Source organism: Manacus candei, unplaced genomic scaffold, assembly GCF_025592945.1.
Source record: "Manacus candei isolate 608988 ecotype Guabito, Panama unplaced genomic scaffold, ASM2559294v1 h1tg000015l, whole genome shotgun sequence".
NCBI lineage: Eukaryota > Metazoa > Chordata > Aves > Passeriformes > Pipridae > Manacus > Manacus candei.
The window spans coordinates 1,779,789-1,804,313 of NW_026138063.1; the positions used below are offsets into that span (position 1 = coordinate 1,779,789).

At 47.0% G+C, this 24,525-nt stretch overlaps 1 protein-coding gene across 1 annotated transcript in view; it reads left to right on the plus strand.

Annotated features, from left to right (window-relative positions):
* The window catches only part of SCHIP1 (schwannomin interacting protein 1), a 132,486-nt gene that overhangs the window by 13,737 nt on the left and 94,224 nt on the right, over positions 1 to 24,525 (plus strand). Inside the window, exons 2-3 of the mRNA XM_051781868.1 lie at positions 23,253 to 23,317; positions 24,174 to 24,254. Coding sequence (XP_051637828.1) covers positions 23,253 to 23,317; positions 24,174 to 24,254 — 146 coding nt within the window. The remainder of the gene's footprint in view (positions 1 to 23,252; positions 23,318 to 24,173; positions 24,255 to 24,525) is intronic.

Consider the following 24,525-nt stretch of genomic DNA (forward strand, 5'->3'; position numbering starts at 1 on the left):
TGCTCTGGTCACCAATTCCTCCACCATTAGTGAGGTTTGTGCTCTTTTTAAAAACAAACAAAAAACCATCCAACTTTCTTCATGGAGAAAAATCTGTGTCCTTGCAGACGCTCCCAGAGGAAGGATGACAATGCCAGTGCTCAGTGCACTGGACCCTTTAGGAATGTTCAGCTGGGAGGGATTGCTGCAGCACATCCTTTGCAGGGGGCATGAGCCCAACTCAGCACCCTCCTCTTAGTGCTCTGCCAGCACACAGGACAGCAGGGCAGGCTCCCCTGGAGAGCCCTGGGAGCTCAGCTGGCACAGACAGACGAATGCAGGTGGAAAATGAGGCCAAAATAAAGACATGTGTAAGGCTAAACTGTGAGCAGAGCAGTTTGTCTGTGGGCCTGGTGGATCCTCTCTCCCTTGAAGTCTCCCATAAGATTTGAGGGTCTGGTTTCTGCCAGAAGTGTCCTTGGTGAGCCAGGGGTTCTGATTCAGTGCTGGAATGGACAGGGGAAATTCTGGGTGCTGCCAGATAACAAATGAGACTGAACAATCCAAACTGCTTCATATCCCTAAAAATCCAAAATGTGGAACTGCTACAAGTGGATGGTTTGGTGCTCTGGAGTAAGAGCGAGCAGCCTGTTCTTCCAGCTGGGTCAGTCTCCAAGTCCTATCCAGGTGGTGCCCTCAGATATGTTTTGGGTATTATTTTCAAGCCCTACAATGTTTAAATGGAAGGATCTGATAGGATATGAGTGGAAAAGCTTGTTCTCCCTGAAGAATTAGTGGCAGAACAAAAGTGCTCCATGTGCTCCATGAACAGGGCCATCGCTCCAGGGGGGCTCCCAAAGCCCAAACCTGAGATCCAGGTTTGGAGAGTGGTCACCAACCTCCTGTGTGATGGCAAGGGAAGTAATGACTGCCATAGGTACAGCAATTATTGATTAAGTGCATTGTGCTGCTCCTCTGTCTGCTGAAATTAGAAAGGGGAAACACGAGATTTAAATAGAAATCCATTCACTCCCTCAATAGCCTTTAGTGCCTTGCTGCTAAATTTAGTGATAATTAAGTTGTCTGGGCTCGTAATGATGTGGTTCTTTGTCCCAGTAGCTCTTTCCCAGTGGTCAGTCCTTGGGCAGGAACACAAGTGTTTCCCAGGATCAGCAGCATCATTCCTGTTATCCCATTGCACGGGGACTGCTCCGAAACAAAGACTGAGCCAAACCTTTGTTTCTTAGAGGGCTGGGGTTTCTTGATTAGGCAGGAAAACCTCCTTGAAAAATTGCTTTGTTTTCCTCTAAGCATCCAACAGGAAAAACTTCTAATAAATCCAAATGTTTGAGTAGCTCCTCGTGTTCTGCTGTGACAGCAAGAAATCCTAAGGAATTTGGACAGGAACCTTGACTGATGGGAGCTAGGCTTCAGTTTGTGCTTGGCTTTTAAAAACGTATTTGGGCACTAAGCAAATCTTGGAAAAATGCTTCATCCCACTCGTGGTTGTTTTTTTTTTGGCTATGCTGATGGAGGAGCAAAGTAAATCTTATTGACCTTGTGAGAAACCACCAGTCCTCACGGGAGGGACCATCACAGGAGCACTTTGGGCTTTGGATTCTGCCTGCTCAGGAGATGCTGCTGGGCTGGAGGCACCTCCCTAATCCCTTAAACTGCCAGAGGGCAGGGCTAGATGGGATACTGGGAAGGAATTCCTGGCTGGGAGGGTGGAGAGGCCCTGGCCCAGGTTGCCCACAGAAGCTGTGGCTGCCCCTGGATCCCTGGAAGTGTCCAAGGCCAGGTTGGACGGGGCTTGGAGCAACCTGGGCTAGTGGAAGGTGTCCCTGCCCATGGCAGGGGTGGCACTGGATGGGCTTTGAGGTCCCTCCAGCCCAACTCAGCCTGGGATTCTCCAGCAGGAGAAGATGCTGAGGCTTGGGCTCAGAAGTTGCTTGGGTTGGGATGGCAGAGCTTTGGGGTCACGGTGCTTTTGTGTTTTTTGTTGGCTTCCTGTGCCTGTAAAAATGATTTCCCGGCAAGGAAATGCTCAGTGAACCACAGAACCACTTGATACTTCCAGGCTTAATTCCTAAGCTTAGGGCTTATGTTTCATGGTGGCTTGTGATGCTTTCCAAAGGAGGCTGAGGGAGAACTGTGAGCTCACAATGACCCCAGCCCATGCCCCTGTTTCACAGCAGAGAGCCCAGCACAGGGCGGAAGGGATGGTTTCCCTTGGCATGGCTGCTACCTGCTGGTCCCTGCCCATACACCCAAAACTGCCCCAGCAACAAAAGGATCTTTGCACTATTTCAAATGCTGAGCAGGGGCTGGCTCAGAGAGATCACAGAGCCTTATCAACCTGACCTTTCCTTCCCACAGCCAAAGTTTATCTCCTTGTAAAGAGTTTGCTGGAGAAGCAGCGATTTGACCTTTCCCAGCTCCAGCAATCCATGATAAACGGGGCAGACGAACACCCAGTGCCAACATTTGCTTTCCTCTTTAAACCTGAAGCTCCAGATTGTGACAGATATATCCTGTTAATGCTGCAGTTGCCAGAGATACAACCACAGCATTAAGGCAGCAGCTTCAGCTTAACATTTATATAACATTTCACTGCAGCTCCCACCCTCACCTCACACACACACACAAACTGAATCCTCAGGGATGCAACTCCTCGTGACTGTTTGACCTTTTCTGCAGCTTTTCAGCCAATAAAGTTCACTCCTGTGACCTTGTTGTAGCTTGGCAGTGGTTCTGTGTTGCTTTAGTGGTGTTCCTTGTGTTCTTGGAGCGTTATTGATGAAAATGGGATGTTTCGCTCACAGGCTCAGCTGGGAAAGACCTTTGGGGGTAACAAGGGAACTTTCAGAATTGGAGGTGCTGTAGAAGCACCTTGAAAAGAAGAGCTGTCATCAGGCAGGTTCTTCCAGGTGGGAGCCCAAGGGCTCTGTCTCGCTTTGTAATGACAGAAAAATTCAAATGTCTGGGGAGTTGGGTCACAGTCCTTTCTGCCACTGAGATGGAGGAAGGGTGCAAGTGTTTCAAAGGAAGGGTTCTTGCTGTTGCTCTTCCTGGGCAGGTTCAGGTTGGACATCAGGAGGAATTTCTCCCTGGAAAGGGTGGTCAGGCACTGGAAGGGGCTGCCCAGGGAGGTTTGGAGTGCCCAGCCCTGGAGGTGTCCCAGGAAGGCCTGGCTGTGGCACTCAGTGCTCTGGGCTGGGGACAAGGTGGGGATGGGGCACAGAGGGGATCCATGGGCTGGGAGGGCTTTTGCAATCTCAGGGATTCTGGGATTCTATGGAAGAGTGGATCTGCAGCTCCAGAACAATATTTTCTAACCCAGCTCAATAAGACCCACCACTTCTGATGCTGCCCTGGGGTTTCCAGGGGGTGAAGAGCTGTGTGGGCTTGGGTTTAGGTTTTTAATTATTTCTATTTTTCTGAAGCCATGCAAAAACTCCAATTACCATTATGCCAATATTTCACCTTGCACAGCAGTGAAATGCCAGTCCCAGCTGCACAGGCTCCCTCAAAGCCCACAGAAATGTCCCCTGGACTCTCTGGCTTTGCCACTGGATCAAAACCTTCACTCTGTGCCCATTGCCCAGCCAGGCTTCTCCTGGAGCCCCAATTAACAGGCTCATTAGTGACAACAGAGACTGAGTTACTGATGATCCTCAGGTGCCTGTCTGCTGATTCTCTCATGCAGGGAATGAGGTGGGAAGTATTTACAAGGATATATTAAAAAATTAAATTTAAAAAAGGAAATGTTTTCTGTCTCTGTGCTGGCTGTTGCTCAGGCAGTACATCCCCAGGGGCTGCTGGTGGTGCCAGGGACAACATCCCCTGGGGTGGTGGCAAAGGAGGGGGGGAATCCTTGGTGCCCACCAGCAGCTCCAGGAGGTGTATCAAGGGCAGTTTTATTCCCAGACCAGCTCCCATCCATTGCTCCTGCTCCTGATGGGATTTAAGGGTGAAGTCCAAACCCACACTCCTGAAATGGTGCCAGACCTTGGTGTTTCAATGGTTTTACCTCCCCTGACTGACACCCTCTGGGGGTGGGCAGTGCATGAAGTTCTCTTCATGGAATCCCAGAATGGTTTGGCTTGGAAGGGACCTTAAAAATCACCTCGTTCCACCCCCCCTGCTGTGACAGGGACACCTTTCACTACACCAGGTTTTGTTTGTGAACGCTGTGATTTCGTATTTTCTCCTTTTTTTTTTTTTTTATCTGATCTTATGATGTCTGCGAGTTGGGGCCTTAATTTCCTGTCCTGTCTTTTAAATCTTCCTAAGAATGGATGTTTTCAGGAAACTGGGGCTATGAAAAGGCCCCTTCTGCACATTTTATCTGAATCAGACTTGCCTGGAAAGGCTCAGCTGGGCTTATTTGCTGTTAGGTTCTCAGCTGAGCAGCAGCAAGAGCAGTTTTATCTCTTAGGCAAAGCTTCACTTGTTAAAAACTTCAAGTAATTTCAGTCTGGTCAGATTGGGCAGTTCCACAAAGTCAGGTGGGGTTTTATCTCATTACTTTCTACTGGCACCTCAAATATTTATACATAAATATAAGTACATTTATATATTTATCTATACATATTTATATATTAAAATATATAAAATATATACATTTATATTTATGAATATATATGCATAAATATATAAAAATACATGTTTATATTTATGAATATATATCTCCATATATATATATATATATATGAGTGGCTCCATGGCAGGTTTCACTTCTAGCATAGTCTATAAAAATAAGTGTTGAGTCTGGGAGTTTTTTGTCTGCTTGGGCAGAAAAGCTTCAAGGAGGAAGAGCTTTTCCAGCTTTTCAGGATGGAGCAGCCAGGGAAATAACAAGCAACATGAATTTTATGAGGTGTTGAACAAGCCTCCAAGATAAAACTGTTGCAAGGTGAGGAGCAGGGTTAGGAGGACCTGGAGGCTTGGGAAGGAAAGATCAGTCTTAGTCTGTGATTAACTGATCCTGACTCTTGTTCTTTGGAGCAGCAAGGCTGCAAAATCAACCCTAAATTGCTCTGGAGACAATTCCATTTCCACTGGCCATTAAACAGCAGCACACAGATATTTTCTGATTAGCTGAACACACATTATCAGCTGTAGGTTGGTGTGAACGTTTCCTGCACGTGGCTCAGGGAGCTGAATTCCTGAGAGGAACCTGCTTTGCACCCTCTGAGGGGAGAAAACCAGCTCAGCAGAACTGTGGGGTTTTATTGTGCCAGTGGATCAACCAGACTGACACAGATCCTCCAGCTGCATTTTCCCATCCTGTTTAAACTGGCCTGAAATCTTGATTTATGACTCTGGGATCCAGTATCTCGTTTTCCTTTTCGTTTCCTTTCCATCTCCTGACTGTACACAATTCCAGAAGCAAAATTCAATTCATTTTTAAACAGGGAAGGTCAGGGGAGGTTTTTTTTTTTGTTGTTTGTTTGGGGTTTTTTTTGGTGTTTGTTTGTTTGTTTGTTTGTTTTTTCTTTTGTTTAATTTTACCAGGCTAGAAATGGAATATAAAGAGCTGGAATATTTTGACTATTTAGGGTTTGAATGATCAAGAAATCCTTTTTGCCAGGTGTTTGAAGTCTCCATTTCTGTTAACACTCAAACATTTCTTTTAAATGCTGAGTGGAACAGAAACCTCTGCACAGACCAATGAATAATGAAGCAAGAGACCCTTTCTCCCTTTGGATTCTGAATTAAAACAGGTTTGATTAGTGGTAAACTTGCCATTAGAAAGTGCCAGGGTATGAAATGGCACGAGGTGACAAACCAGATATTCTTCTTTCCTTTGAACCACACTCATAAAAATGGAGATGTCTCACTAGAATCTGGTTCCTGCACAAGCCTGTCCTGAGAAATGGACTTTTCTTTTCAGATGAGGTCAATAAGTACAGCTAATTACCCACTTTGAAGTTTCTCCTCTGGCTGATGCAGTGGCAGACAGCTTTGAAAATCAGGCTGGTGTTATCTGAAGGTTTGTTTACTGCCAGATCACCAGTCAATGAGCTGCCTGTTTTATCTGAATTTTTTTGTCCTTTGTGACTTTTTCTCAGAAATGGGTGATTAGGGCATGGAAATGCTTCCTAGGGATGAGAAGTTGTTGGGTTAGGGAGGGTGGTTGGGTGTGAGAGTGGCCAAAGGAGCCTGTGAGCAGGCACTGAGTGAAGGTCATCATGGGGAGTGGGAATGGATGAGGATGTGGGGGAAAATCTGCACTTCACGTGGGAAGGGCTGGGCTCTGAGCTGGTCACTGGCATGAGAGATGAGCCCTGGGAGAGAGATCTTGATGAAAATGTCAACCCAGTGCTTGGGAGGAGGGGGAAAAGGCAACACAATCCTGGTGATAATTGGTAAAATACTAGAGGAGAATGTCCTGGTGTTGTGCTGGTGTTCCTGGGCACGGTGGTGCTCCTGCTGCCCAGCAGGGAGAGCTGGAAACCCCTCAGGGAAGGCAGCACATGAGCTCAGTTGTGGAGGAGCTGCTCTATGTGGATGAACAAATAGGAAGGTTTCCATCCCCAAAGGAAGGGTTTGGGCACTGGAGATGATTTATGGCCATGATTGAAGAGGGAAGGATGAGCAGCATCAACCTTTCACTGCCTCTGCCAGCACAGAACCCAGGGCACAGCCAGTGGCACTGGCAGGTACCCACTGCCAAGGGGGAACTGGGCACTGCCTCTTCCTTTGGTGTGTCCTGATCCAAGGAATTGTGGGGATGAGCTGCCCATCTCCCCCCCAAAACTGCTTCTGCTGCTGTTCCACCCCCATGGGAACACTCCAGCCTCACAAACCCCTTTAACTGTGCACTTTCTCTTCCCAGACCTGTTTGTTACTCAGGAATCTCATTTAGGGAAAAGAAACCAGTAAGGGTCAGACAAAACAGTTACTAAACCACGATGTTTAGAACTGTGTTTAAAACGTGAAAGGGGAGCTCATTAATCTTCCTCCAAATTAATAAAGAAGTTTTCAACCAAAGGGTATCATAACATGACAATCACTTTTTTTTTTTTTAAGAACAATTTAAAAGGAATTTAAAAATTGAGGCAGCTGATTCCATAACCAGAACACGGCTCTCTCTGGGCAGGGAGTTCAGATTTTTAGAGGTGAGACACTTTGGTCCATGTGAAAGTGCTAATTTAAGTAAGTGAAATCCTTTAGAGCATTCTAAGAACGAGATCAAGCCTTTCCAGCTGGCAATTCTAACTGTAAATATAAAGAATGGGCTTGTTTAGATGACTTGTTCACTGTCAGTTTGCTCAGCATTAAGACTTATTAAGAGGGAAGCACAGATAAGGCAGCTCTGGTAATCCAGGTGCTAAACTATTGAAATTCCCATTAAAATCATGGAGCTAATATTTGGGATAATACAAGTGTGCTGGGGGAACTGTGACAGTAAAACCTTCATGGCAGGGATGCTGTGGCAAGTGTAGGTTGAGGAAAGTCAACCAAACTCTTGAAGCCAAGGTCCTACAAGTTCCCAAGCCTTGGTGCCACAGGTGTCACCTCTGCTGGTGCAATCAGTGAATTTAAATGTTGGGAGTTAAGCAGCTGCTTGGGAATATTTTTATTTAATTCCCCCAGAAGTGCTGACGCTCCTCCAGCAAAACCTGAAGGCAGAAGCTGGACAAGCAGCTGGGTTGGCTTCTGGGAAAAGCAGCAACACCCAGGAAAGAGGAGCTGGAAGTGGTGACCAGTTGCTGTAGCCATGGGGAAGGTGTGGAGCAGGGCAGGAGCTCCCCAGGCTGAGGAAACCTTTCCTGTCACCCAACCACTTGGTCTGAAACCCCAGAAAATTCCCCCCGTGCATCGTTTGTGCCCGAGCAAAACCACTCCCCACAAGGTTGTTTTATCAACCTCGTAAATATTCACCATGACAACCCAGTTTCTAGAGCTACAAGAAACTGTGAATTGATTTGGGGAATTAGTGTTGGTTATAATAATTGGAGTGTGGAGCCCAAAAGTGTGAATAATTCCTGGAGGATTTGGATGCTCCGGTTATCTGTGGCTTGTTCTGAGCAAGGACCAGTTTTGCCACCCAACAGGAGGGAAGGGTTTCTGCTGCCCTTGCCCAGGTGTCCCTTCCAGAGGGTTAATTGCCATTGGAATGAAGAGGAATTTGCCTTGCCAAGATCTGATCCAAGAACCACAAAGCAATTACATTGGGGAATCTCCCTTTTCCACGATATTGAAGAGAACAGAGCTTGATAATTTCTAGCAAGGTGATGCTCTATTAAAAAGTTTCCCTGCTTTTGGGACTCTTGGCCATGAAAACAGCCTTTCTCCATTAATTTTCATTAATGGAAGCAAGGCATATGCAGCCAGAATGATACCTGGAACTCTTTAATTCCCTGTTTTTTTCACTGTGCAGTGACAGTGCTGGAGTTCAAAAATTACATTTATCTTGGAATCTATCTGTGTCCTGGTGGGGAAATCTAAATTAGCACAAACCTTCATTTGTGTGAAGATATTTCTAGTTAGATGAAGGTTCACCTTCCTCACTATGGTGGGGGAGGAAAAATGATTTTCCAACGTGCTTTGGAGCCCTTGGCAGTGTCCTGGTTAGAAATGATCTGGAGTTTTAGTTGTGTGTGAGAAACCTTTTGGTTCCATTCACAGAAATTCCTCCCTGGGAGGGTGGGGAGGCCCTGGCACAGGTTGCCCAGAGAAGCTGTGGCTGCCCCTGGATCCCTGGGAGTGTCCAAGACCAGGTTGGAGCAACCTGGGATTAGTGGAAGGTGTCTTTGCTCATGGCAGGGGGTAGAACTGGATGATCTTCATGGTCAGGGAAGGTTTAGATTGGATATTAGGGAATATTTCTTCATGTAAAGGGCTGTCCAGGGTGGATCCCCATCCCTGGAGGGATTTAAAAGCTCTCTAAATGTGGCCCTTGAGGACGTGGGTTAGGGTGGCCTTGGCAGTGCTGGGTTAATGACTGGACTCAATGACCTTAGAGGGCTTTTCCAAACTTAACAATTCCATGGTTCCAAACTGCAAATGTTTCTGCTAAAATGAGTGATTATTGCACAGTCTCACTCATAATTCTAAACACATGGAATTTCTCCACATATATATAAACTTTGACTAAAAAACTGGGCTTTATTTTTCCTTTCCTCTCACTTTTTACTTTATTGAGTGTTCAGAGGAGAATTCACAATGTGTAATAAAAAGCAGAACATGAAATTCAGGATTCCCTTTTGGCAGAGCCCTCCCACCCTCCTGGGTGAGCTTTGTGAGCAGCTCCAGTTTTTAACCCAGGGAGGGCCCTGGAGTCCTGTGGATGGGCACAACTTCGTCACTGTGACCCTCTGTGTAAAGTGAAGCTTAAATCATTGGTTTAAATCATTGGTTTAAACTCGCTCTTGGGTCTTGTTTCTGCTGCTAATTTCAATCTGCTGGTTTTTTGTGAGGTGTAGGTCAGGGGAGGAAGCTTGTTTTTAATGAATCACTTAATAGGAACGGGCTTCTGCTTTTCAGCAGGCAGGAAATTTGGCTTCAGCATCCCAGGGTGTCTTGCAGGGCTATTTATATTAATATTTGCTCTGCAGCAAAACTAACTGGGATAAATGGACAGAATTAAAATGGTGGGGGTTTGTCTCATAAATATCCTTAATGTGAGGGTCGGCTCTGCCCCCCTGGGGGAGGGATGGAACCTCAGTTCCATCCATAAAGCTCCTCTGATGATGCAGCATAGAGCTGTCTCCCCTGGGGTACCTGTGCCTGCCAGGACCTAGATATTCCTCACTCCAGCTCTGGATTTTCCAGCATAGGGAGGATGTGGACCTGTTGGGGGAGTCCAGAGGAGGCACCAAGTTGCTCAGAGGGGTGGAGCAGCTCTGCTTCCAGGACCTGAAGGAGCTACAAGAAAGATGGAGAGAGACTATTTATGGGGGATGGAACGACAGGATAAGGGGGAATGGCTTCCCACTGCCAGAGGGCAGGGCTAGATGGGATATTGGGAAGGAATTCTTGGCCCAGGTTGCCCAGAGAGGCAGAACAGCCCCAGCTCCCTCAGCTTGTCCTTGGGAGGGAGATGCTCCAGTCCCTTCATCCTTTCCATGGTTCTCACTGGACCCACTCCAGGAGCTCCGTGTCCCTCCTGTGCTGGGGAGCCCAGAGCTGAACCCAGTAACTAAATAACCCATCAACACCATTAAAATGGGGATGACCCTCTCTTTGAAACCTCTTGTTAAAGAGGAACGACTGTGTCTGAACTTGGAGGTAAAACTCCAGCTGACTGGAGTGTCCTGGGGTGCAGGAGGAGGTTCAGTGTCCTGGGGTGGAGCCTCAGCTGAATTCAGGGAAGGGTCCTGGAAGCAATCATTGATTTTTTTTTTTTTTTTATCTGTAAATAAAGACCCAACAGCCTATTTTCTGAAAAATCTCCCCAGGCAGATCTGCAGTTTGGAAACCCAGCATATTCCACAAGGTCTCAGCAGCAGATCTGGGCAGTGGAGTCATTTCTCTAGATGGTGCACAAAAGTAGCCATAGCAATGCTAATTGTGTGTTGTCTGGGGAGCAAACACAGCCTCAGAACAAGACTAATCTCCCTCTGTGTCCTTCCTAATAGAAGGGAAGGATGCTAAATAATTAACATAAACAAATGAAAACTAATTTGCCAATTTTTAATTTTCCCCCCATTGCGTGATCCCTGTTAATGAATAATTTACAGGGCAGAAATGAATGTAAAATCCAAATATTTCTCTGGGGTCTGCTGGATGTGTTATCTGAACATCCTATCTGACTGTTTATTTGTGTGTATGTGTGTATATATATATATATATTTTAAAAAAGAGTAAAAAATAACCCCAGGGAATACCCCACTGAGCATGAACCAGGCTGTAATAGAAAGAGCTGCAGACTCCAGAGATTTTAGTATTTCCTTCCAGACCTGAGATCGTTTGTCTGAGGCTGTTTTTGAATTATTCATACCAACTGTAGCTCTTTGCTTTCCCAGATTGAGTGTGCCCAGCTTCTATCTTAGGGTTTCACGTGCTGCTTTTTTGTTTGCATTTAAGTGGTTTTTTTTCTGGGCTGCCCTTTATTCAAAGGCTCTGCTGGATGCTGAGGGATCCCATCAACCACACATTAAACATTAAGAACCTGGATTGTGGTTAATATTGAGGGCTGCACACAGCAAATAAGGCAGCTGGTGGGAGGGGGAGCCAAAGAAACAAGGGAATGGAATAACTGAGGAGCAAATAAACCTTGGAAATAATGCCCTGGTTCTGCCTTGGCTTTGGAGTGTTACCACCAAGGAAAGGGTTTATTATTTCAGCCCCAAGAGGACATGTGGGGTTTAAGAACCTTTTGGATCATGATGCCCCAGACCTGGGTAAGATTAACAGGAGCAACCTGGTCTGTGGGAGGGGGTGGGATGAGATGGATTTAAGGTCCCTTCCAACCCAAACCAGTCTGTGACGACTTTGGATTGACCCCAGTGTTTATGGATGTGGAGATGATACATCCAAGGCTGTTTTCTTGTGTCAGAGGTGAAGTTTGGTCCAAGGAACACCAAGAAAGACTTGGCTGAGCACTGGAACAGGCTCCCCATGGAAGTGGTCACAGCACCAACCCTGGGTGGTTCCTGGGGTGTCCTGTGCAGGCTCCATGATCCTGGTGAGTCCCTTCCCACTGAACATACTCTGTGTGCTGAAGTTCATCCCAATCCTGGACAAACTGAGATGTTTGCCCCAGTCCTGTTTCACACAGTTCCTAAGCAGGTGCTGGAGTGGCAGCTGCAGTGAAGGGTTTGCTTTGAACTGGGACCTTAGTGGGTTTTGGGTGTTCACATCCAAGCTGTGTCAGTTAAACTCGCCTTGAAAGCCCTCCCAGGCTTGCCCAGGGCACAGTTCTGTGTCTTTGCAGGAACTGTTCACCTCCCTGGGAACTCTTTTTGCAGTTGGGTTGGTATTTGACATGACAAGGCTGTGGAAAAATTCCTCCTGCTCCTCAGTCCGTCCCCCTGGATCACAATCCTGCTTTCCCTCCAGTCCCCCTTGCCACATGTTGGCCCCTTGGCACCAAGTCAGGCTGTTCTCCACCCTGAAAGCTGGAGATGTGCTGGCAAACAGTCCTCTGAAGGTACCTGGAGACCTGAGGAGTCAGTCCCACACGTGTCTGAGCTTCCAAACCGACAGTTCTCCGGGGACTTTGTAGCCTGTTCTGCATTTGGCAGCAGGGATTTTTGGAACATAACAAAGGCAGCAGGGATGGTTTTTATTTGGGAAATCACGTTCTGGCCGTGGCTGGGATGTGCAGGGTGGGAAAATGCAGATGGAACTTCCCTGAATCCCAGTGTTTAATTGGTTGCCACGTATCAGACCTTGATGTAGCAGATCACTAATGACAGAAGTGAGGGATAAATGTTAACATTTATATTAATATTGTAATGTAAAGATCATGTTGAACATGAGCTATTAAAGCACTTCATAGTCTCAGTTAGAAAAGCAGTAACAGCACCAATAACCAGCTTTTAAACAGCTTGTAAAGCTGCTGTAGCAGGGCCTTTAAACAATAATGTCCAGTTATAAAAGTCAGGAGGAAAACTTTTCCTCTGTGAGCTGGAAATGTGCATTTTCTGAGGCTTTTCAAAGACTCACAGGCCTGTCAGAAAAACATCTGTGTGTGGCTGCAAGAGCTGTAGGATTTTATCCTGAGGAGTTACACCCCAGGGAAGGCTTTGAGTAAGAGAAATCCCACTAGTGCTCTCTCCCTCTTGATAAACTCTGGGTGTGAGAACAACACTGGGCAAGAGGAGGAGGAGGAGAGAGCTCCTCAGCTGAGTTTCCCTGGGTTTTCCTTGCTGGTGGGTGTCAGGTTAGAGGCAGAACTTGTGGAGGAGCCACTTGCAGCTCCTTGTAGCTGCGATTTCCTCGCCACTAATCGGGTTTGTAAAGTGCCATCCTGATGTTTATCTGCTCCAGGTGCTGCAGCACACGGGATGCAGTTGCTTAGCAACTGCCTTCAATTAAAACATCTCCTTAGATATCTGCAGCACAGGAGAAATTAGATTTAACTCCTCAGGAGCTCAAGGAAGAGCAACCTCTTGAACTTGGGTAGTGCCACAGATCCCTCCTCCTTTGCACTGGTGGTTGTTTCACCTGGAAAGCTTTGGAGTTGTTTTTTTTTTTCTCCTGAAAGTTGTATTGGAAGCTTGGAATTATTGGAAGAAATTAATAGCATTGGAAGCTTCTCCATGTTGGATTTGAGAAGTTGATACTGAGAAGCAGCAAAAATCTGTTTCATTATGTTTTCCAAGGCCCAGTGCCTTCATCCCATGCTCAGCATCCTCCAGCACCTTGAATGACATCATAGAAATAACTGGAATTCTGAATAGCAGCAGATATTTAGCATAAGCTGTGAAGTAATTAAATCCTGGCTTCTTTCATTGAACAGGTTCATATACTTTTCATGATCTTTTTGTACTTGGGGTTGTTTTCCTGCTATTCACAGAAGACAAAGGTCCACGTGGTTGCTCAGCTGCTGCACTGAGTATCCCACAAGTTGCAATTACACTTAATTTTTATGCTGGAAATGAGATAGGTGGGTTTTGATGGGTAGATCTGCTCTGAAACCCGTTATGTTCTGTGATTATGATTTTTTTTTTTTCTCCAGGATTCATAAAGCTAATGTGCTAAAAACACAACTGAATAGTTTGGTAATTTGCCTCTGAGACTAATCTGTGGCCATCTTTTTAATGGGATTGTAAATTATCTGCACTTTCCAAAGCAACTGCAGTAGATTGAACAATTGTGTTAATGACTCTTGTCAAGAGATTAACTGGGAAGGCAGGATGGAGGGATGAGCTGATTTCACCTGTGAGATTGCCAGGGGAGCATCTTTAGGACTTGTCTAATTAGCTCAGCACTGTTTTCCAATGGTCCCCTGCAGGGCTGTGCAAGGGAGAGGGATTTCTGCTGTGATCCCACTCAAGCTGCTCTGGGGCTGTTTCCAACAGGGGTGAAATGTCAGGGCACAAACAATCTCTTTTTTAAGAGTTTAAAAAACCACTTAACAACGTGCTCTGTGCAGATGAAGGCCCATCATACACATGGTCACTGTTCTGCCTTGAACAGTCCGTGCTGGGGGCCCTGCCTTGATCCATCTGCTCTCCAGAAAACTGGAAACCAAGGAAAAAAGGGGGAAAAAAATCCCTGCTAAATGCAACTGAGTTTGGTGAGTTGGAGCTGTTGGCTCATGCAAGCCCAGCTTGGGTCCCATGTTCCAGCTCAGCTCTGGCCAGGTGACAATGACCTGGGCATGGGGTGCTCTTATCTCCATCCTAAAATGACATGGATATAGGTGACAGTGACCAGGATATGTAGTTCTCTTATCTCAACCCTACAATGTTCTCAGTGTTGGGATCCAAGCCAGGACCATGAGGTTTCCTTTAGGAAGCCCATTTTCCAACTCCCTGCTGGTTTAATTAGCCCATGAGTGACTCTTAATATATTTATGCCCATCCCCAAAATGATAAAACTCAGATTTACTCCTTGAGGGTGCGGAGGGAGCTCTGTGGAATTTAATTCTGCACAGAAAAATGCAAGATTTCTATTCCTGCCAAACTTTTGGGATGTAACCTGTGGGGTGGCTGCAGGGTGCTGTCCTGAGGGAGGGATCTGCCCTTGAAGGGCTGTTTCTCTGTTTGTTTCTGCAGCTGTAATGCTTTTTAGGACTGAACAGGTGTTCCTAAATACAAATTATTTTCCACTCTTATTAGAAAACATGGAGATGGTGGGGATGGAAAGGGAGGTGGCCCAGGGATGGAGCACATAACCTGTGCTCAGCTGGCACGTTCCTTGGGGGATTGCTGGGTCCTTGGGGTGCTCAGCATCAGGATGAGGGAGTAGTTCCATTCCCATCACCAAGGAAAACTCATTCCTCATGGTGAAGACAAATCCCAGAGTGTTTGGTGGGAATGATGATGTCCATAAAGATTGGGACCCTAATCCAGACTGCCTGGGGTGCAGTTCATCACCCAGAGGGAACAGTGTTCCTGGGAATGCCCAGTTCTTCCTTGAACCTGGAATCTGTACACGTGGCTGCTCTTCTCTGGGGGGTCCTCACCCGGAGATTTCACGTGGCTGCAAGAGAAATGACAATGTTGGTGACACATCTCAAACCATGGAAAATGGGAGCAGAGCATTCACTTGGGCTTCTGGGAACTGGTGGAACCTTCTGGCAGCTCCTTGATCACAGAACAACAGAATGGTTTGGGTTGGAAAGGACCTCAAAGCTCATCCAGTCCCACCCCTGCCATGGGCAGGGACACCTCCCACCAGCCCAGGTTGCTCCAAGCCCCTGTCCTTGGAAAGGTGGTGTGGAAAGGCTTCATCAACCCATGTTGGGTCCATCTTCATCCTCCACACAGTCCTGTCCTCACTCATCGTGCCTTGGAGCTGATTAAAGCTTCTGCCTCCCCTCTGTCCTCACCATCTATCCCACCCAGGGCTGGGAATTCCCATGGGAGCAGTTGGAGGGCAAAACATCCTGCAATTAAACCCTGCAGGGTTTGTCCAGGCAGAGGCAGTGGCTGAGGATTTGCTGGCTCGGGCACTGCTTTGTCAGCACAGCTCCAGTGCAGGGTAACAGATGTTTGTTGTGTTTCCCAAAAGCAACTCCTTTGTTTATATTCCTAAAACATTCCACTTGGCCTAAATGGGACTTTCAGAATGACAAGAGGTATAGAAAAAGCTTTTCTGTAATAGATGTGATCATTAGTTTTTCACAGTAACCTTCTGATTCCTAAATTGGTTCATCACTCTTTTGTGAAAATTAGTAGACAGTACCACATGCTGAAAAGCTGAAAATTGGATTAATATGTTTCTTTTCAGGTTTAAAACACTCATCTGCTGTTGTTGTTGGAAATAATGGGCTCAGGAGCTATAAAAAGAGCTGCTTACTTTTTCTGGGGGGGAGAAAACAAAACCCTCCACTGGGAGTTCAGAGATGGATCTGTCATGTCAGATTTTCCCCCTGCCTTCCCCTTCCTGCCATGCTGGAATTCACACTGGCTGGGTTGCAATCTCATCATATTGCCCTTAAAAGTAAGCTGGGCTCAACTTTAATTGAGAACAAAAGCCTTGGAGGAGGGTGGAAGGTGGGGGGGCTCTGCCAGTGGAGTGGGTTGGGTGCAGATTTGGGTTCTTTGGAAAGCAGCTGTTTGACCCAAATGTTGTTCATTTTTATCAGGCACAACTCTGCAGCCCTTCAGGGGGTGGTAAATAATGGTAAATGTGAAGAAATTGGGTCTGCTGGTGACACTTAAGGATGGGAACTTCTCCACTGAAACATTCCCAGGTTAATTTGGCCAATGCTTTTCTCTCTGAGGTGCAGCTTTTGTGCCCTGAAGTAAAACACAACGCTCAGGTTGCGATTCCCTTTAATTTCTTGAAGATTAAAGACCACCCCACATAAATACTGGGTTGGAAAACTGAATTCCTTCCGGAACATCTTGGTTTTAGGCTTTACCCTGTTCCTTCCATGGCTCTTCCAGCACTGGACGTGCCCTGTTAGGATTTTGGGGCTGCCTTTTGCTAGGTAGGGTTTTCAGGGAAGGCCTGGTTGCTCTGACAGGGCGGGGTGGCATTTGGCAAGCCAAATTTTTGGCTTTAATTCCAAACAAATCAGCATTTCCTACCCCGTGCTGGTTGCTGTCCTGGGGAAGGCTCTCACTGCAGCAAAGGCACCACAGATGGACAAATGTACCACACATTCTGTGCTTTGGTGGTGCTGATTCACCCCAGGTTTTGCTCCCATACAAATGACATTAATTTGAGTGCCCAGATTTAACCTTAGTGCCAAGATTTTTAACCCAGATAGGGTTTAGCATCTCCTCCTCCTGTAAGCAACCCATTCAGACCTTGCTGCCACTTGGAAAGCAGCTGACACCTGGCTGCAAAAATGTCTGGATTTCAGTGAGAAGTGGGTTTTCTAGCCATAGATTGAATCCCTGAGTGTTGCTATATGTGTGTATATATTATTTTTCCCTTGAACTCTAACTGTGAAACTCTTTGCTGAGTCTCCTCCAGCACTTGTGTTGTTCCAGACCTTTTCCTCAGTGTTCATCCTGGCTGTAGTTTTGGAAGCACTTTGGTGGCAGAGAAGCCAAGATGTCAAGAGGCTTCATTCTCTCTCTGGTTTATTCCCCTGGCAGAAGTTAAAAGCCTGTGTATGGTGAGTGCTGCTGAAAGCCCTGACCACAGTGACAGCAGCAGAAAGAAAAGGCTTTTTAAAAGGAATCTCACTTGGATTTTAATGGTATTCATCCTTCTGCAAGGTTTCCAGAGCTGCTGCAACTATGAAATGGTGTTTTGTAGCCAGAGTGCAATAGATTGTTCTTTTCTTCCTGAGGGCTGAGCTGAAGGAAGGAAAAGAAAACAATTTATTGATATCAGGGAAAGTGGAGAAGAGCTCAACAGGTCGTGCTGTGAGTGCTCCTGCCCCCTGGGAGAGACCAGCAGCAGTGCTGCTTTCCCATTCCAACCTTCTGCACCCACTTGGGAAGGAATCAACACATCAACTGGCCTGGACATCCTTGTGGAGCCAGGGCTGGAGCAGAGGGATCAAGCACCAGCTCTGTTCTTAGGTAGGAAGGCCAAGACTTTCTGCTTTTATTTCTTATTTTGGGCTTACAGTGAGTTAAGTTTTATATTGAGTCCTGTTTGGTTAAATGATGAGTGAGAGGAGAGCAGTGTCGTGATTTACAGGAGTGGGAAGAGAAACAATTAGATCTTGTGTCCTTGGGGTATAAAAAGGCAGGAAGGGCTTTATGTGAAGGAAATGCAAATATCACCAACTCCTCTCCAGAGGGATGACAGGGGCCTGTGAAACAGGAGGCAAATGCATCCCCTGGGATTTTGGCACAGTAATGAGGAGAACTCTGAGAAATGATACAGCAAGAGTTTATCTTTGACCCAACAGCAAACTCACTGCTCTGAGAAAGCTTCTCCTTCTCTGCCTCATCACTTCCCAGTTCTGTAAAGATATAAGCTGGGAAATTTGAAGGAAACTTGGTGTTGAAAAAATTCCCAGAGAGTTGGCCTGTGCTGGAGAGCAGCAAAACCAACGTGGCCCTTCTTGCTGGGGAAGAACCTGAACTGCAGCCACTGGGCTCTGCAAGAGTGACTTTGATTTTCAATAAACCAAGAAAGTGCATATTGAGTGAAGGACTCCTTAAGTAGCCAGAATAATGGAAACACAAGCAATAAACTGTGGGAGTTAATTGCCTGATGGCTCCTCTTCCCATCTGTGCTCCATTTATCAGTTGGATCCTTGGAGACCTCTGGCCATCAGCTCAGCTCCTTTGTGCTGAATGGCTCCAATGCTCATCCCAGTGCTGCTGGAATCAGTGGAACCTCTTCCCAGCCTGGAAGATCTCAGTGCTCCTTGCCCTCTGTTTGCTCCTCTTGGCCTCGTTTTCTCTTTGGTGTGACCCAGTTTTTCCCTGTGCAGTCCTCAGGTTTTGGTGGCACCTTCCTCGGGTTGTTTGGGAGGACGAGGGCAGGGACAGAGCTTGGACACTCCCCCTGTGCTGGCCAGGAGGGTTTGTAGCAGAGGGATGTGAGCCATGGAATGGTTTGAGTTGAAAGGGACCTCAAAGCCCACCCAGTTCCACCCCTGCCATGGGCAGGGACACCTTCCACCAGCCCAGGTTGCTCCAAGCCCCATCCAGCCTGGCCTTGGACACTTCCAGGGATCCAGGGGTAGCCACAGCTTCTCTGGGCAACCTGTGCCAGGGCCTCAGCACCTTCCCAATATCAAATTTCTTCCCAATACCCCACCTAAACCAAGTCTCTGGCAGTTTGAAGCTGTTCCCTTGTCCTGTCACTCCATGTCCTTGTGAAGGTGAGCCATGGAAGGGAAGACACAGGCTGTATTTGGTGGGAAAGTCTCATGTTGTTTGCTGTTAATTAGCTGTTAATAACCACATTCTATTTTATCTAATTAAGCTCAGAGCCCCAGTGCAGAAGAAAAAATAAGAACTTTGATTTTCCTTGAAGAGATCCTGACCCAAAAGGACAGGATGCCCACGGGAGAGAAGGTGGAAGGAGTTCAGGTGCCCTGGGAGGGCAGGTTTGGGTACACAGAACCCAGCCAGTCCATGCTGTGTCTCCCTGCAGTGACTGACCCAGTTCAGCAAGGCTAATTCCCAATTGTTTCTAAATCTGAATGTTGAATTTATTTAAGGAGGTTTAGGTGACTCTGTTGATGCAGAATTTTTCCGAAGCCAGCCAGGAAATGGCTCTGACAGCCCGTGGGCTCTGAGCCCCTGAGCCCTGTTAATCTGTGCTTTTCTGTGTTAATGTGCTTTTCTGGAGCTCTCAAAGCTCGAGTGCTCGAGGTTTCTGTTGGGTTGCCAGAGAAAATAAAGCAGGACCTTCCCCCTCCCACCCCCCACGTGCAAAAGTCACTCTCATCTCATGTGGCCTTTTCTAAGATACAAAGCATTTGTCACCATCAGGCATTTAATTGCCAATAGGATAAAGGGGACTGGCTTTTAGCTGAAGGAGGGCAGGGTTAGGTGGGATATTGGGAAGGAATTCTTGGCTGGGAGGGTGGGGAGACCCTGGCACAGGTTGCCCAGAGAAGCTGTGGCTGCCCCTGGATCCCTGGAAGTGTCCAAGGCCAGGTTGGAGCAACCTGGGATTAGTGGAAGGTGTCCCTGCCCATGGCAGGGGGTGGAACTGGATGGGCTTTAAGGTCCCTTCCAGCCTAAACCATTCTCTGATTTTCCCAAATCCATCCCAGGCAATCAGCCAGAGGAAGGAACACCCTGTATTTTTTTAAATTTTTTTAAACTATAATAATATATATAAAATAGTGGAAGTTGTCCCTGCCCGTGGCAGGGGGTGGAATGAGCTGAGCTTTAAGGTCCCTCCCAACCCAAACCAGCCTGTGAATCTATGAACTTCAGGGAATGCTCAGTGTGTTCGGGGTGTAGCATTAGATTTTATGGCCCAAAATGGGATGCAGGACGCTCTGCACATCCCTGAAATGGGAATTACCGCAGGTGATCTCCTGTCTGCCCAAACTGGGGCTCCCTGTGCCTCCAGGTGCCCCCTCACTGCTCCCTCAGGTGCCACCAGAGGTGCTGTTTGAGGACAAGCTGCTCAGCAATCCCGCGGCTTTCCCAGGGAGCGGCACCTCCCGGCCGGCGTGAATGGGAGCCCGAAATAGCAGCGTGTAAAAACCTCCCCTGCAAAGGCTCCCGATCCCTCGATCCTCTTTACACTCATTGTATCCCGCTAAGAGGCTTAATTAACGCGCTGCCTGACAGGTCCTGTCAGGCTGAGACAGGACTCCACAGCATTCCATCCGAGGGCCACGGTGTTCCCTGGGAAAACAGGGCAGGATATCAATGAATAACAGGAAAAAATGAGAAAAATGGAAAATTAATAAACCCCGGGATGCAAAAATAGGGGGAAGGGGTGGAATTATTTGTGAAAGGGGAAACAAAGTCTTAAAACCAGGGGTCAGAGCAGCACTGGCATTGGGCTGTTCCCAGTATCCCAGAGCAGCTGAGGGGTTGGGAAAGCAGCTGAGGATCCTTCTGTGCTGGAATATGAATGGCACGTGGATCTGAGCTGGTGCTGAGGGTGGTTTAGCTGGGACAGGTGAGCAGCAGCAGAGAGCACTTTATTATCTTCTGACCACCCTTTCCAGCAGAAATTCCTCCTGATGTCCCCCCTGACCCTCCCCTGGCCCAGCTGGAGGCTGTTCCCTCTCCTCCTGTCCCTTGTTCCCTGGAGCAGAGCCCGACCCCCCCCCGGCTCCCCCCTCCTGTCAGGGGGTTGCAGAGCCAGAAGGTCCCCCCTGAGCCTCCTTTTCTCCAGGCTGAGCCCCTCCAGCTCCCTCAGTTGCTCCTCCAGGGTTTCATCCCAATATCCCACTTCCCTAAAAATTCAGATATTCAGGCTGAAAAATAATTAAGGCATAAACAGAACAGGCATGTTAAGGACTAGAAAAAGACCCTTGAGTTTGCTCTGACCATGGTTTGTCCTCTTCAGGCTTTCCTGGCTTTCTGTCCCTCGGTCCCTCCATGTCTGGAGCTGCCCAGTCCCTCCTGATGTCTGTGTTGAGCTGCAGCAGGAGAAAGGAAAGTGCAGGGAATTTGACAATGTGTGTGTGTCACAGGGCATGCAGAGGCCCCACGATTCACCCCGGATTCCACCAGGAGGCTGGATCCCTTCCACTTTAATTGCCTGCCGTCGGAGTTTGCAGCTGGGTCGCTCCGGGTGGGATGTGGAGCTGCCTCTCCCCAAGGTTGGCAGAGCAGCCTCCTGGTGTCACTGTCACCCCTCAGTGACCGTGCCAGGGGCTGAGGGAACACCATCCCAACCCTCTTCCCCGGGCACAGCAGCTCCATAAATTTGGTTGCAAGGAGAGCTGATCAATATTTCATGGTTAATGACGCAAAACTGAAATTAGTATAGATTTTATGTCTCCTCCTCTTCCCAATTATGCAAACATTGCTGGGCCCCTTCCGGAGCTGCCTTTCATCCCAGCTTTTATAAAGCCTGGCTGCTGATGTTTAATTGAAAGACTGAACAGTCCAAAATGTCACAACCAATTTGGGGGTTGACTTTTTTTGTGTGAGTGTTCGGTTTTCACCCCGAGGTTAATAGAAAATGATGTCAGACACAAGGGATGATTTATGTCAGCCCTGCAGGTTTTGTCACCCAGAGCTGTGTATAAAGCCAATTGCAAATTGTTTGCACGTTCTAAATGACTGTACACGGCCCTGGAGCAGGCTGGAAAAATGACCAGAGGAATAATGGGGGAGAGGGAAAGGTTATCTGGGGTATCTTCTGATCTGAGCTGGGCTTCAAAGAAAGCAATTTGGAAAGTTGCTTGGTTTTAATATGCCAGAGGAGGATGTTCCTCAAAGCAGACAACGAAAAGAGGAAGGTAAAACCACAAAGAATTTTCCTGACTGGATCATTTCCGATGGCAGACGAGTGGCAGGAACCTCCAAAGTCACACCCAGCTGTGGTTTGACCCCAAAATGGGGCTGCAATGTGAGACCCAGAGGGGCAGAGACTGGGAAACATCTCAATTGTCATCTTGGCAAATCCACTTTATGCTTAAAATCTATTTTGCAGTAATAGTTGTTCAGAGGCTGGGAGGAAATGAAGCTGTGTTAGGGGTATATCAGCTCCCAACTGGGATCTTGTTGGTGTCACACAGGGTGGGATCTTGGACAGGATTAAAATGTCTTTGTTTCAGAAAAGCAGCTTTGACTGGGAAAGCAGAAGGTGAAGCTGGCTGATGGGTTGTGCTCCTGGACACTGCAGTGCTCTTATTGGCAACAATATCTGTGTTCATCCCCCTGTCAGAAAAGATATATAGGGGGAAAATACCCTTTTTTAGCCTTTTAAATGTTCTTGGCCTTCCTGGGAATCCCATACCTATTAGAGAAGTGGGAAGTAAATCACAGTGCTTCCTTCCTTCTCAATGAGAAAGTGCTTTTCCATCTGATCCCTAACTTAAAGAGCTAAAAGAAGTCATGAGGTATCATCTTTTGTTTTTCATAGTTTCTCATCTTCTGATGTTGTTCAATTATCAACATTTGAACACAAACCTGGAGCACATCCCTGAGTCTCGAGGTGTGACTCTCTTGCATCCCCTCCCAGGGCTGTGCTTTGGAGGGTTCAGTGTTGGCCCTGGTTCTCCTCCACCCCTTTGGGATGATAAAACCCCACCAGTGGGACACAATTTCATTTTTTAAGCCCAATCTCTGTGCTCAACATCAGGGGTGGATTTTTCCCAGGATATTCACATGGATGTGGAGACTCCCAGCTCTGCATCTGCACCTAAATTTGTGACTCCTCTGCTACTGAAACAGCAGCTGATGCAAATAAAGGCTGTGAAACTCAGTCAGTGACTCTTAATTTTGAGCCTGAATAATGTCTGATTGCAGAACAAAGAGAAGATTCTGAAAGTTTGAGCTGCTGCTCTCACCAAGATGATGAGAATCAAAGCAGCCACTCACCTGAGAGGTGAAAGAACACCTTCCCCTTTAGCTCTGAGTGTTAGTTTTGTAGGTCTGATATTTCCTTTCACACTTGTGCTGGACATGCTGATAAATACATTGATTTATTTCTAGTGATTTTGGATTTTTGAATTTAAAATCAATTTCACAAATGCCCCTCGATGGCCCATTTTATTCAGGGGTTGAGCAGGAATCTCCAGTGTCAGCCAAGGGCTTCCCACGAGCACACTGAAATGGGTTTTTCTCTCCTTTTAGGAAGAACTCCAGAGGCTCCAGCACACCTTGGAACAGGTCAATGATGGCAAAGACTTGCTTCAAAGGTAAGTGTGTGATTTCCACCCATGATGAAGTGAAATGGCTTTTCTGAGGTCACAGTCCCTTGCTGAGGGACCATCTCTGGGGTCTAGACCCTGTTTTTCTCTTGGTGATACTCTAAATACTCCAAATCTTGCATCTCTCCCGTAAACAATTCTTATTTTCAGTTACAGGAGGATAATTCCTGCAAACTGCTGCTGATTGAGTGATGTAATTAAGTGTCCAGTAAGGTCTCAAAATAACTCCACAGGTTGGGGTCCAATCTTCCAAACTTTCCTGCCCTTCATGCTGCTCCTGCATCCACAGCAGTGGCCCCAGATGTTTGTTTTTTTTTTTTTATCTTGTAGCTTTTTAAAATTGCTTTTTCCCAGCAGTGCCCATTCCTTGACCATCATTTCTTCCCAAGAATTTTTTCCTTCACCCCCCCGTATGGCTTTTGCTGCTGTAATTCCTTTGCTCCCAGCATTCCCGTTGTTCCTTCCTGTTCTTTTCTGGTGTAGCTGCAGGGATGGAAGTTCATTTAGCACAAATCTCTCTTCTCTTTGCCAGGGGAGGTTTTTTTTGATTTGCAGCAGCTTCTTTGCTGGGTGGGCCTGTCCCTGGAGCTGTGGCATCTGGAAGGTGTTCAGCACAAGCACTCGGGCAGGTTCCCATCTGGAAACTGGATCCAAATCCATCTCTTTGGTTGGCACTCCAAAGAATCTGGACACAGAGACCCAGATGCCTCTCTCCAAAGACAGTGTCACCTTATAACGAGCAGCTCTTGTATGTTCTTGTCAAAATTATGGAATTAATTCACAGTGATTGCAGGAATGTCGTGCTGGGACTTGTTAAACCCATTTTTTTTTTCTCTCCCCACAGCCATCAGCTGGCCATGGATGAGGAAAACAACATTGAGAAATATCACATCAACTTGGAGCCCTTGGAGTCCAAAGTGAAAATGTGAGTAACGAAGGATGTTGGTTCTGCCCTTCAGTGCAGCTGAGTGTGTCCCATTCCTGAGGAATCCAGACTGGCTCTGTCTGGAATTCTGTGTAACTTTACAAAAGAGCCTCAAGTTAACAAGTTAATTAAGTTCTTATCAACCTTTAAGCACATGAAGCTGAGAGAATTGGGATTGTTCAGCCTGGAGAAGAGAAGCTTTGGGGTGAGCTGATTATGGCCTTGCAGGACCTGAAGGGAGGTGAAAAGAAAGATGGAGAGAGACTATTTA